The sequence below is a fragment of the Gigantopelta aegis genome, chromosome 8, assembly GCF_016097555.1.
Source record: "Gigantopelta aegis isolate Gae_Host chromosome 8, Gae_host_genome, whole genome shotgun sequence".
NCBI classification, from domain to species: Eukaryota; Metazoa; Mollusca; class Gastropoda; order Neomphalida; family Peltospiridae; genus Gigantopelta; species Gigantopelta aegis.
The window spans coordinates 43,573,405-43,588,903 of record NC_054706.1 but is presented as its reverse complement, the minus strand read 5'-3'; the positions used below and the strand labels follow the sequence as shown (position 1 = coordinate 43,588,903).

The following is a 15,499-nucleotide window of genomic DNA, read 5'->3' as shown; positions in this document are numbered from 1 at the left end:
GTTACCACACTGAAACGAAAGCGAGCTTCGTCAGCTACAACAGATTACTCGTGCTGTTTATTCTGCCAAGGCGTCAAAGTCGATGGTGAACAACTTCATGTGGCATCCAACGATGGAAAGAAACGTGTGAGAAATGCTATTACTGAACGAGAAAGACTCGGTGATCGAACTTGCTTGCCTACTCTCGACCGACTTGCTTGTATTTCAGACAATGACTGGACGAATCTCGAGATTAAGTGGCACAAACACTGTTATATCAATTTTTCATCAGAGTTGTATGGAGAGGATGTGGAAAAAGGTCATGAAAGAGAATAGTAAAATGCCCATGGGTGCGACGAATTTAGATGATGACCAAACTCCAGGTTCGTCCACAAGAAGCAGTGGAGGACTAAAATCACCACCGATGAGCTGGAGCGACTGCATGTTTTGTCAAAAATCAGACAAACCCAACCTTCGTAACATTATGACTATGAACACTTCCGAGAGAATTCTACGACTTTGCCATGATAACTTTGTTATGCGACTTAGAACAGCTGGTGTAGTAGATCTTATTGCTGCTGAAGGCAAATATCATACCCAGTGCTTAGTTGAGTTCGAACGGAAGATGAAGTAGTAGCTCAACAGACTTTAGTTTACAAGAACTTTCACATAAACTTTTATGTGGTCTTGCTTTAGGTCATGTCTATGATATGGGTACTGTGTGGGATTCTTATTTGAAAATTGTTGAGGAAAACCAGGGTGTGGTTCCAGGTAGTTTTATGTCCAGACGGAAAACCTTCTATGATGCTTTACAACTAGAATTAGGGGATGAAGCTTGCTTTGTCCGCCCACTGCAACCTAAGTCTCCACTTTTATTATACCCCAGTGATAAGTCAAAGTTTGTGATAGCCAATTTCCTGACAAATGCTTGTGAGGACAACAGTGAAGATGAAGTAGGTAACAATACTGGTATTCACTGTCCAACAACAAACCACCTTCAGGATATTGTCCATGCCGCTTTGCAAATCCGAAGGGACCTAGAAGCTAGACCTGGACACCAGTCGGCTTGGAGAGGTCTAACCCAAGATGCTATGGAGGCTATTATTCCTGAAAGCTTGTACTTATTTCTCTCTGTCCTTTTTGGTGGTATTGGGGTTCTAGATAAGGAAGACAACGAGGTTTCAAAGGGAAGGTTGCTCAATATTGCACAAAATATAGTTTTTGCTGTGTCAACTGGTAGGAAACTGACACCTAAACATGTCGGTCTTGGACTAACTTTGCATCATTGCACAAGGTCGGAAAAATTGGTATATCTTTTTCATGCTGCAGGTGACACAATTGGCATTGACACCATAAGGAGAATAGACACACATATTGCTAACAACATCCTTGAGAAGTTTGAAGAAAATGGCAACATATTTGTTCCTAAGGTTCTTGTTCCTTATGAACCAGGAAAATCATACTCGGATCTGCAGACAACCTTGATGTAATCGAGGATACCATAGGTGGTCATGGCACCTTCCACTGTTGTCAGTGGAATGCTTGGCAACATGGTCCTCCCGCACCACGCCCAGTAGTAAAACTAACCTATGGCAGAGACAGGACATTGAAGAAAGAAATCGTAGAAGTGTTACATGATGTTGATGTTGCGAAAATGCCGTTTGGTACACGAGCGAAACCGATTTTCAACAAACCATCACTGAAAAACACAGATGGCTGGTTTCACATTAGGTCAGATAGAAGTGAGGCAAAGGTGATGAATGATTCTTGGGTCATGGCAAGATTGTATTCTGCTGGTAGTGGTAGCCAAGAAATTCCATCTTGGTCGATGTTCAACGAGGTTCTAAGCACAACAGAGCCGCCAGTAACGACCGTAGGAATGGCCCCTATTCTAAATGTCACAGCAGATAATTACAGCACAGTTATGACTATCATCAATCGCTTCATCCAACTCACTGGACACCTTGGGCAGAACCATGCTGTCCTTTTTTTCGACCAACCACTCTATTCTAAAGCGAAGGAAATTGTGTGGGCTTCACCTGAAAAGTATGATAAAGTTCTTGTACTTCTTGGCGATCTCCATATCACTTTCAACTATTTAAGAGCAATTGGCCAGCAGATAGAAAGTGCAGGATTAGATGACATTTGGATAGAATCAGGCCTTTTCGGACAAAACGCTGTTACGGCAATGATGGAGGGCAAACATTACTACAGGGCTATTCGAGGACACCTCTGGGCATATGAGCCCTAAGTCGGATTCGATTTGAACGTTTCCTTGGCTGGCTTGAACAGAAAGATGAGGAGCTATTTGATGAACAGCTGTGTTCGAACAGTTCAAGAATCATGGTCCACGATCACGAAGTGATGAAATTGTACATGCTGTACATGCACTGAATGATGTCCTACGCCAGCCCCACTTCCACGAGTGCATTCAGGAGTTCAAAAGCTTATTAAAGAGAAACCCAACCCATGCGTTTTGGTTGAAGTATCTAGATATGGTAGAGATTCTTCTTGGTTTCATCCGTGCCAATCGTGATGGAAATTGGCAGCTGCACCTCGAATCTTTTGCTGCTATGTTGCCATGGCTAACTGTCTACGATCACACCAATTATGCCCAATGGGGTCCTGTTTACCTGATTGACATGAAAGAATTGCCTGACACTGCGCCAGAAGTCCACCAAGAATTCATGTCTGGAAACTTAGTTGTGAAGAGACACGCGGGAAGATTCAACCAAGTCCCTGTGGATTAAGCAACCGAATGGATGAACAAGGTGTGCAAGCTTAAAAATGGCATCATTGGGAAAACCAAAAATGATCCTGCAAGAGACACGTTCTGCACTACATGGAGTGAGCGGTCCCAGATTTCTAATGAGACATATTCCATGTTTGGTCTGAAAGTGAAACAGACAGTTTTTCAACCAGAAAAGATGCCCAGCCCTCACGTATCGCACAGGATGATGAAGCCGTTCAAAAACTTGTTGACCAGTTCTGTCGGTTTAAAGTTTTTGATACTGGTTCTGATTTATCCCCTGAATCAGTATCACTAGAGCTACTTGTGTCACTGGCCTCAAATGATGTGGCTACTCAGGACATTACAGAGAATCTACTGGACGCTGATGAAAAAGGAAGAAACCTTGTGGTGCAGAATGTGAAGGATAGACTAATTGAAGGGACGATACCATTCTTTGACAGATTGAAACGTCAGAATGTCAAAACATTCGCTCTCCTGTATAAGAGCACAGCTGGAAAACAAAAGGCTGCAAAGGAAATCAAGGCTGATAGGCATTTAATTCAGAGACTTCTCAATGCATCAAGAGCTGGTAGAAACATAGACATGGGGGAAATTCTAACACACGAACTATCTGAAGTCCCATTCTCACTAGCCCATGCAAACAAGAAGAGAAGAACTACAGCAAAATCTGACCTCTTACCTCTGCTGACTGAGCAGCTGGGCATAGAGAGACCAGTTGAACTACCGACATCCTCTGGTATGACTTGTCTGCTCATTGATGGACATGCACTGATACAAGCTTTGGGAAAACCTGCTAAGTGTACAACATTTGATGACTATGCAGCTTCTTTCACGAAGACCATACAAATGCAGTTTTCAAGTAACGTGACCAGAGTAGATGTAGTCTTTGACCAGTACAGAGAGATGTCTATCAAATCAGGCACTAGAACTGAACGAGTGGGACAGAAGAAACCAATCGGCAAAGTGATCAGTCGTGGAGACCTTACCTTACCACAGGTGTGGACCAACTTTTTAGCTTTGGGGGAAAACAAAGAAGACCTTGCTAACTTCCTTGGTATGAAACTTGCTGCGACTGATACAGTTCAGAGAAATGAAATTGTAACTGGAGGTAGTTTCCAAGGTGCATTTTAGACTAAAAGAGGAGTCCTACCTGAGCTTGTAGCTAATCATGAAGAAGCAGACACTCGCCTTATTCTCCATGCCTTAGAAGCATTGAAGTGTGGCTATAACAGAGTAGTTGTAAAATGCAGAGATACAGATGTTCTTCTGATGTTGGTATATTTTCTTGGCACCAAGACTGAGACTGAAGTATGGATGATGAGTGGAACTTCAAAGGACACAAAATGTTACCCGGTTCATGAAATTGATCGAAGCTTACACCAGAAGTTGTGGAGAATATCCTTGGATTTCATGCCGTAACCGGATGTGATACGGTATCCTCATTTGCTGGGTATGGGAAGAAGAAATGCTGGGCAGTTTATCTTAAAGGGACACACCCTAGTTACGGCTAGTTGTTAACCATTACGGCGTTGTTTTTCGCTATTAAACCCATTTTTTCACCAATAAAATTGCACTTTACTTACCGTTTATTATTTAGAATATACATTTCCATTCACCTGAAGTGTTTTTTGGTAATCCTGGTAATCCTGATGTTTGTAATACCACAAAATGCATTTTTCGTATTTCTGAAAAACGGGCACACGTTTGAGAAAAAAACGTTGAGCAGACAAGGTCTAATCTATTTTTAGACGGGATATTTGTCACAGACGTTGGTATACCACGTGACCGTTATCATTTTGGTTCGGTTTGTTTTCTCGTGCATGGTTCGCGCAATCAACATCCGATTTGTTGTTGTTCATTTGTGAGATTTTTCTTCACAGTTCGTGAACATTTTCAGTAACAATAAAGTTCAGACAAGTAAGTGTCTCAATACAAAACATTAGAAACCCTTAAAACCAATAATTTTGCTAAGTCTTACGATATCTGGAGAGGGGATACAACCAGGACAGAACAGTTGGAACATGTCCAGGAGAGGTGAAAAGAACGCACCCCAAGTCTGTGAAATTTGTCGTGACGTAGGCATTGTTGTGCTTCGAGCGACATCTACTGGTGACATCAGAATACAAACTTTCAAAATTATTTAAAGCAATTGGGACATGGGGATTCTCATGGTATTTATCAATATAAAACCTGCTTTTTCACACCATTTGATAAAAACGTGATCTAAGTGTGTTACAGGTTTGTAGATTAACCGAATTATAATTTATTTTCGCTGGATGGAACTAGGGTGTGCGGCTTTAAGCACCCACAGCACTCAGGGATGTAGGACGAGATGGTGCTCTTGGTGACATAGAACAGTTTGTTTGCCATCTGTATGGTACACCAGATGTTACTAGTGGATGTGATAAGGCACGTCAAGCTATATTTGAACAAGGCAAATCGCTAGAGATGTTACCCCCAACCCATGATGCCCTTAAACTTCACTACCATCGAGCTAATTTCCAAGCTAACATATGGCTGCAGTCGAACAGGAGCCAAATGGAACTGAACAATCCTACTGACACAGGCGGATGGGAGGAGAATAATGGTACTTTGAAGATTGTATGGACCAGGAAGCCATCTGTTCCAAAGGGCTGTGTCGAACTTGTCACATGCAAATGTAGAACCAAATGCCGCACAGGTGTATGCCAATGCCACAAATCTGGACAGATATGTTTGCCAGCATGTGGTTGTGCTTTGGATGGGTGTCTAAATACTACAAACTCATGTTAGTCAGGTAATGCAATTTGGACAATGCTACTCCCTCCAGGCATTTCAGGCATAAGCAGACATTCATATAATGATGGAAAATGCAACTGCAAACTGTATGACAAAACAAATTTAAAGTATTCATTGAGTTAAATAGTTAAAGAGATATAAGCGATTTTCTTCAGAAACTTCTTCAGAGTTACCTAGACTTTTTGATTTCTGTTGCACATTTAATGCAATTTGTGTTAACATTTTGCCTTTTTTCTCATTACAGTGTGAAAGAATATTCATAATAAATCATTTTTGAGAAAAAAAAAAAAAATGACCTTATTTGACCTTTTGACCTTGAAATTTGACCTTGAAGGTCAAATCCCATGATGGCAACCGGATCGATCTGAAACCTTAGTCCATGCTGATGTTTTCTGGCATGGTTGCCTGCTTGTAAAAAAAAATGCCATCAAAACTTTTTTTAAGCAGCTTTCTGGATATTGGCTGGTCGACTACTAGGAACAAGTAGTATTTTCATGACAGTGGTTGGCCTACTACTAGATCAAGAATTTTTGTTGCCACATTTAAACTAAGAAGGCTCATTTAGAAATGTAAATTGCAACATTTAGTATTTACAGTCATATTTTGTAATATTGTTTAGTGTTCAAGAATTATTTAAATAAAAATAAATCACTACAAACGTTTGCCACATTGAATGCTTTGTTGCCACCATTATAACTTTATGTGATCACAGGTATCCCCAAACAATAACGTCAGATATATTATTGTAACGTTATATATATGTAACTATACTATTTGTATTAGGAGTTTCTGTTTGGGGGTACCTGTGTATGGGTTGACCAACAGTCAACATACATGAAATTTATGAATTAACTCAAAGCACATTATAGCAACAGGGAACAAAACTATGTGATCAATAAAGCCATAATAACATAACAAACAGAAGTATCAGTGACAACATAACTAAAAAATGGTGACAACATAACTAAAAAATGTCAACAACATTTAAAAAACATTTGTTAACTTGACAACAATAAAGCAGCAGTGTATAAAGACATGTCTACGTGATTATTATTAGGCAGATGAGGCACCACAGATGAAAGATGGTACAAGTTACAGGGCTGCGGAACTGTACTCACCCACAATGGTAAAAAAAACATACCGGGCGAATCAATATCAAAACCCACTAGACCGTCGGGCAACTCACAATTTTGAGTTTTGTGATGGTGACTTCCAAATTCATATTAGTTTCATACACCACGCGGTGTTGTCTGTAATGCAAATCAGTCGTCGCCATTTTAACTTTCTTAACATTGCAAAAACGAAGTCAAGTTCGGAAATCCCTGCTTGTCTATGACTTGGCTTAATGTTTATAACATTTTATTTCTAATTACAGTTATTGTTATTTTTTTCCTTCTTGTTTCAATTGCAAAGTAAAACTGTGCTTACGAATGGTTTGTTTTATATATGGCAAATGAAAGTGGTCATAAGATTTGAGGAAAAATCTTGGGCTAGTGATAATATCTGCGGGCTAGTGGATTTTTAAAATTTACTAACCTAGCTGGTTTTAAAAAAAATTCTAATTCCACAGGCCTGAAGTTAGGTACGGTACTTAAAATGAATACTAGCAATAGTGAGACAAAGTACAGTGAGTCCTGTTCTAATTCAATACGCAGATTTTTAGCAACTTCTGTTAAATGATCACCATATACTGTAGATCCTGAAATTAATGCTATCATAATATTAATACGACAAATGCGAGTTTGTGTTATTCGAATTAATAATATGACGCATTTATTTCTATGTTTTGTCTATGTGTCAGACATTATTAAAACAAAACAAAGAAAAATTAAAATTATAATATATTTATAAAACACAACTGGAAAACAATTCATTGTAGGTCAGATTAACTAATTGTCCAATAGTCCAGCAAGATGCCAGCCACATGTGATGTTTGCAGGATCTTTGGCCACCCTGTCAAAACCCGACTTGATCCATCGCACATGTTTTAGCACGCCAATCCTGTGGTCGACCATTTCTTTGTTTTACTGTTCATGTTCGCTGCAACTTTGTCTGCATACCACTGGGTGAATTGACATTTCATTATGACTTTCAAATCGTCATTCACAGATAAGTAGTATGCAGTTGTAATGGTACATGTATGCTAATGTTTAGCCAGATTAGTACTAATGTAAATGATGGCTGCAAATATATGCTTTGAATATAGGTCTCACCAAAAACACTAGGGACTAAACAGGTTAATTCATGTGTACACAGACATGTTAGTGAGTTGATCTCATTGAATGTGCCTGTAACTTGGAGTTAACCAAAAAGTACACAGATGTGTGTTGTTAGAAAAGTAATATTTTAAAGGGAGGTCACTTGCATTACCGTATTTGACCGGAAATAAGCCCAGGTGCCCAAGACAACTCATTGTGAGCTTAGCATGGGGTGGGCTTATTCCCAGACAAGGGGCCAGTTTTGTTTTAAAAAAATAAAATAATAATAATTAAAATAAATAACAATAATTAAATAAACTAGGAAGAAAACAAAAACGTTCAGTAGCACATCTATTAATTAGTGTTCCATTAATAAATAATAATTGTTTATTAATTAAATTGGGTTTTTTTACTAGTATCTAATTATCAGATACACACCTTCTATGTTACAATTACTTACCAGTGCTGTTTATTTACATCCAAAATTTAATGCTGTGGAGACTTAAAACAACAGCAATTAACAACAAACTCAATAGCGTATACACCCGTTTCTGACACAGCCAGCTGACACTACAAAGAGTTGTCAATCTAGGTCATTGTTCTTAGCCAATCAGTATACGGTATTTGCCTAATTAGCATTAACTGCGGACCCAGTGGTGGTAAAAATAGACATTGGTTTTGGTTCAGACTTGGGCTTGTGTACTTCAAAGAAATACTGCAGGCATGAAATTGAAAACAATGTTACACACTGTTACTGTTAGACTGCTAAATCTCACTGGTGGTAAAATATTGTGTTACATTTGTGTTTAATTATCTGCAGGAGGTATGACCTTTTAAATGAACTTTGAGCAAACTTGCAGTTTCGTGTTATTTATAAGGTGACGAAGTTGGGGGTGGGCTTATTTACGAATGAGGGCCTAATTTCTTAAATGCTATCAAAACGGAGGGGGGCTTATTCAAAGACATGGGCTTATTTCCGGTCAAATACGGTAATTTAATGTCGCATTTTAGTATGCCCACCATCACTCGTATTAATTTAGGGACGCGTTAATTTCAGGATTTACAGTATATAATTTATATATATATACAGTGTGAAACAAAACCAGTAACAAATATTCACTTTAAAAATCATCCACAATAAATACAACCCCCACCCCCCACCGAAAAAAAAGAAAAGAAAAAGAAACCAAAAAATTATATTCTAAGGTGAAGCATGAGTTACTCTCATTCACTTTGAAATGTTAATAATTACATCTATTAACAATCACATTTTTTCAGCATCTTACCCCATCTTGGACATGCACTGTATTGCATATGAAAATGAAGTAATCAATCTAGACTTACGTCAAATGTTCTACTTCTCTTGGTATCAACCGACTCATCAAAATAAATAGACTGAAACAAAACAATTCCTTGGACATTGAAACCACCATACAAAACATTGCTAGATGGACGAAACATGAGTAATGATACAGAACATGCAGAATGCTTCACATTAAGGATCATAGTTAAAAACCATGGCTCGTTTCACAAAGCGATCTTAGCGCTGTGGTCACCTTAAGGTAGTTATGCACTTAAGGTGACCTTAGTGCTAAGACAGCCTCATGGAATGGGGCCCATGTTAATATACACAGATTTTAATTCATCCTATATATATATATATATACTGGTAGTACAACAAGTGGATCATATTCTTAACAAAAATATAAAATAAGGAAAGGTAAGTGTTAATGCTCCATTCTAGTGCCATATTATGCCAGCTTTTTGTAAACAGATGAAGATTTATGACTATGATTGTTTTATGGAATGGTGACAATTTTGATGAATGGCAATCTTAAGTGAAAGGTTGTCACCATTTTGAAAAATCGTGCACAGATCCAAAACTAACATTTGCTGTACAATACAAAAAAAACAATATGAAGATTGTTTTACAAAATTTAAATTAAAAATAAACGAAAATAGTTGATATAAATTAGGGGATATACCTAAAGTTATAATGTGTAAAACACATAATAACATCTCATGAACAGTTGTAAGTAAAAAGACTCTTCGTGCCAAGTGAAATTTGCTTCTGTCAAGTTGTGACTACTATCAGGTATTTGTGTTGGTGCCTCATCGCCCAAATAACTTACCATAAAGGGAAATATATTCACCGGAAATTGTTAAATTATAATTTGATTGTGAACTAAAGTTCCGAACTGAATGTACTTACTATGTGCATTATAGTATAACTGACCGGCCTCGGTGGCATCGTGGTTAGGCAATCGGTCTACAGGCTGGTAGGTACTGGGTTCGAAGCATGGGATTTTTAATTCAGATACCGACTCGAAACCCCGAGTGAGTGCTCCACAAGACTCAATGGGTAGGTGTAAACCACTTGCACCGACCAGTGATCCATAACTGGTTAACAAAGGCCATGGTTTGTGCTATCCTGCCTGTGGGAAGCGCAAATAAAAGATCCCTTGCTGCTAATCGGAAAGAGTAGCCCATATAGTGGCGACAGCGGGTTTCCTCTCAAACTCTGTGTGGTCCTTAACCATATGTCCAACGCCATATAACCGTAAATAAAATGTGTTGAGTGCGTTGTTAAATAAAACATTTCCTTCCTTTCTTATTTACATGTTATTTATACAGAAATTACTTTACATTGAGTCAAGATTTAAAATTTCTACTTTAAGAAATCTTTTATAAGAGGGTCATTTTTCAGCAAAAAAGTGTTTTAGTGATGGGCTTGGAAGGTGAAGTTTAGAAAATTAAACAGACACAGAGTGACACTCTTTGAAATCATGTCTATGCAAAAATATTAAACAGACACAGAGTGACACTCTTTGAAATCATGTCTATGCAAAAATATTACACAAAAGTAAAGATGTAATTAGATGGTATTAACATCAGAAGGGACAGTCAAGCATGTTTCTACACATCACCGTCACTATTTTGTACCCAAAGCACACAAATCCCTCCTACCAATATGAAAACTAATGTTTTTAGAAAGCTGCATGCAGGGCCGAATGAAGATTTAAGAAAATAAAGATAAAACATTAAAGATAACATTTAAAATGCTGTTAGAAAACATCAACAAATTCTCAAACAAATAAAAAAAAGAAACTACAAAGAAAATAGCAAGAAAAGATAAAAATATTTTTAGTATAAACTTAGCAAGTAAAGAATACCATATATGGGGGAAGAGTCGGTAATGGTCCTTCGTCTGGTTTCTTATCAAATGGTCCCTCAAGACTGCCACGTTTCAACATGTGAAGCATTAGCTGGGTATACATGTTGCGATTCTTCCTGTGGTTAAAAAAAAAAAACAACAACACCTGAAACATAGCCTCACAGAAAATCAGTTGGAAACATACGTATACATGTTTATATATATAGAGGTTATTACCAGTGTTTTTCGGTATCGTCAATATCATATATTGGGAATAAAAATTGTATTATGTAAGCCTCTGGCGAGCATAATACATTATTTTTTTTCCTAATACATGTATATGATACTGACGATACCGAAATACACAAGGGTAATAATCTCTTTATCATATAAGTTCAAGCTTAATACAACATGTTTTTGTAAACTGTACACGCTACTTTAATTCCAGTCCGCCATCACTAGATATTCAAATGACGTAAGAATATGTGGTGCGGTGTATTTTTGAATGGAAATAACGTCAAACTCGAATGACGTCATTTTGGATGTCCTTACATCAAAATAAAGTTATGCCTAACGTTTTTTGTTTTCTGAACGCTGGACAGCTTTCAGTGTCAAATTTGCCATTGAAATGTTTTTATTTGATGACTATGAATGCATATGTCAATCATGGAGTGTCACCCAAGTATGTTTGCTTAAATGCCAATAAACCTAGTGCCTAGACCTCAACTAATTTACATCTAATTTGCAAAGTTATCAAATTCTTAAAGTATGTGATCTGAAAAATATCACATACTTTGATTGCACTGAAAATGTAAGAAATTATATGATAAAAAATGCTAATCATATCTTCCAAAACAATTGAAAACAAATGTACAAGTGTGCTCTGAAAACTATTTACAGGTAAGGAATTCAGGATTTTTCTTGGCAAGGGGTGCAAGTGAAAAGTTAATATTATATACAAATTATATACCGGGCTGCAAATTCAGTAGAATTTCATTATTCTGTCAATCCCAGATTTTATGTTGGAAGCGTAAGATTATGAGATGGAATCCCACAATATCTATTGTTACATCATTTTACTACTCTGGTGCAACCCTAAAAACAGCCCAAAATTCAATGCTTGTATAATATATCGGGTAAATGTGCAATATCAACATTTCAGTTGTATGACCAACAAAAAAAAAAGAGATTCAGGAAAAACTCATTACCTGCCATCCAAAAACATTATAAAACAAGAGTAACAAATTCAAAAAGACTGTTTACAAAATACAGAACAAGACAAAACATGCAGCACAGTAATGTCTGTTTGACTTTGTAAGTAAAGTTAATGACCACATATCATGGATTAGGATCACCACTGCCTTGGACAAGTGCTGCTAACAGGTAAGTTAATCTGATCATTTTCACTTTCTAAGCATAACACTGTATAAGTGTAATTTCCAGTCAGAACAGATTAGTCATACCTGCTATACAGAGCATAATAAACAACTTACAATTTATTATCAAATTCATGACCTGAGTGAAATCATTTCCATTTGTCATGAGCTTTAGCAAGTGACAAATGAAAATTACTTCACAAGGGACATAAATTTGATAATAACTATGTACATACCAGGGGTGGGGAAAAGCCCTTTTTTCCCGGTTTGGGACCGATTCTCGATCTCTGAGACCGAAATTATTTTTTTAAAACGTGCATTTTCCGGTCCCACTTTTGTCATTCTTGTCGGTACAAACCACCTGTCCATTTCTATTATTGGAACAAATTCCTATCAGTCAAGTGGACCGGCCTGCCCAGACATCGGTATTTCGTGCATGATTTAAAATAATAAATAAATAGTGGTCAATATGGCTGGTGTTTCAGACGTTTGTGATTTTAAAGTCTGCCTAAGTATATCACCAGTCACTGAAGTCGGACCTACAGTACTTCCATTCCATTTCAATATTTATTTACATGTTCCTATACCACTAGAGTTTTGAGCATGTCTGTTCAGGGTCTGATCTCTGGATAGCCAGTGTTCTGACCCGGGACCCTACAGTAGTGTCATTCGACTGCCACTAGGCTAGACATTTGTCAAAGTCACTGAGCCGGTCAAGAGATTAAAGAGACATTAACGATAGCACCATTCTTGGTTTAGAGAGCCATCAAGGTATTACACTCCAATTAAAACAAAGGACCCTGAATTTGCAGCTGGTTACAATCAACACCTGCCAACACCTATAAGTATGGAGCTCTGTCGGGTTGAGTGTCCTATAGTCCGAAGCAAGAGGCTTTTGTGCAATACAAACTGCTTAAAATAGCATAAAATATACTGAAATAATCTATAAATGTATTTATTGTTGACTGTTCAATGTAGTGTATCCAGTAATTATCAAGGATTTTAAAATTAATAGAAGGTTTCCACAGAAATTCCACCTTTTTTGTTAACAAGTGGGAGTAAGCAGAACAGCTACATGTACTGTTAATTACATGTATCTCTAGAGCCAGTAGAGGTCAAATTTCATCCAATCAGTGATGACGTTATTACTCTCTTTGTCTAAACATGTGCTTGCTCAGGCTGTCAAATGCTTCAATGGTGCCATCTTTTATTAATTTTCAGGACACAGTAGGCCTCAGATTACAGTTATCTTCCCATTTGGTTGTCCAAAATCCGGAAGTTTCACCGCGCAAGTAGTCTGCTGTTTGACTGTGATTATTTCATGGCAGACAGCTATGAAGTGGCAACAGTTTGACTGAAGTGACAGGGGATAGCATGTAGTTTGTAAACATGTGTAACTTGCTGACATTGAAGACTTGTTTGTGGTAATTCTGGCCCATGCAAAAGTAGTGCTTTTTGTGTAAAATGGGTGTACTCCGGCCTGGTTTAGAGGGTGTGTCTGTTTAAACCAATATGCTGGGAGAAAGAGCTGGACAACAGGGGTTGTCCTTTTCAGGGTATGTGTCCCCCATGCAGGCAAAGGTACATACAAAACTTCACGGGCCTGCTGATATTAATAAAACTGTTATAGCCACTAAGGCTATATAGAAACATATAGCGAAATTAATTGTGGTCTGAGGCCAGTACTGAATACTTGTACTTTTAATACATATATGGGAATTAAAATTCATAACTTTTATTCCTTTTCTATATTATTTATTCCATTATGTAAAATATATACAATTTGTGGGGTTTTTTCACTGATGTGATTAAAAAGATTTTTTTTCATGTTTATCGTTTCGCGTTCATGATTCAAGATAAAACTATACAAATGTCACTATGATTTAAAAAAAAACCTATTTGGTAAATATCGTCTTTTAAATGTTCTTCATTTTTTTTTATTCCTTTCTCTCCCCCCCCTAACACCCCCCCCCACCCCACCCCCCCGGTAGTGACGACATCATGTGGGACCGATTGACAATTTTATTTTCCCCCACCCCTGGTACATACTTTGTTATTCTATACATTAATTTATTTGTTTTTTATTAGTGTATCCAATGTAACAGTTAGTCACTAACTTCAATATGCAAGCATTTAAATAGCTGATGAAAGCAAAATAAAACTAAAATTCAAATAATCAAGGATGAATTAATAAGATTTAACGTTGACGATCCCAGCAACAATTGTGCCAAGCGATCACGTATTCAGCACTGTTTGGGATGTGGTAACAGCACAAAGAGCTGCACTTTCCTGTAAAAATGTGGACATGTTAGTGTTCCTTAAAAAGAACATGCTTCTTGACTAGACAATAGACACACCCATTATTAATCAGTTTTTACTTTTAAAACAAAATCGGTTCTTCCTTTATGAAAAACATTTTCACTTTTCTATTCATAAACCCATATTTGTGATATGTATTGTATTTGCCACCATGTGTATTCGTTACACCCCTATTTGGTATACCAGCCATGGTGCACTGGCTGAAATGAGAAATAGCTCAATGGGCCCACCAATGGGGATTGAACCTAGAGTGAGCCCGCATCAGGCAAGCTCTTTAATACTGGGCTACGTCCTTCCCCCGAAATTTAACAATAAAAACCGAGAGGTGTAAAATGCAAACTCTTTAAACTACATGTCTTCTTTGTGTGTTAATATGCCAAATTGTGATGACATCATATTTAGTTCAGAAAAAGTCATTGATTATATTGTACATTTATTTCCCTTGTTATGAGTGCCTGCTGGGCTAATAAAAATATACATCAACCATCTCAGCACATTTTATCTAACATGTATGGTTAGTTGGTGTCTAATGTATGTTTATTGTGACATTGGGTCTTGGTAGTATGAAAACATGGGTTCAGATTTTAGAAGCGATATTGTAAAACTGTCTTAGGCTATGGCATGCATTGTTGTGACATCATAGTGTACAACAGTTTTACAATTCTAAGACTAAATTATGTGAACATCTCACCTGCCAATTATTCCAGATGCTGGAGGCTCACACAGCTTTTTAATCCAAACTGCACATCTTTGTCGATCTGTAACAAAAAGTTAAAACCTAGCTAAAAATTTACATTTTAAAGCTTGCTTAACATGTCCACTTTTTGTATAAAACAAAAATCTTGGATATTTCAGTCTCAAAGACTTGGAAATGGGAAACTTGCAGATGTAACAGATTTAATGTAAATCAATATGCCTATGTTACTTTACTTGGTAAGGAAAT

General features: G+C 37.4%; 1 protein-coding gene across 3 annotated transcripts in view; it reads right to left on the bottom strand.

Moving 5' to 3' along the window:
* Positions 1–15,499, bottom strand: part of LOC121378356 (centrosomal protein of 112 kDa-like) — an 82,013-nt gene that overhangs the window by 45,322 nt on the left and 21,192 nt on the right. For 2 of the 3 annotated variants that reach the window (XM_041506483.1, XM_041506484.1), the window contains exons 3-5: positions 15,248–15,314; positions 10,881–10,998; positions 9,052–9,102 (exon numbers count right to left, since the gene is read on the bottom strand). In XM_041506483.1, the coding sequence (XP_041362417.1) occupies positions 9,052–9,102; positions 10,881–10,998; positions 15,248–15,314 (236 nt within the window). The remainder of the gene's footprint in view (positions 1–9,051; positions 9,103–10,880; positions 10,999–15,247; positions 15,315–15,499) is intronic. The other variant, XM_041506486.1, reaches the window with a different exon arrangement.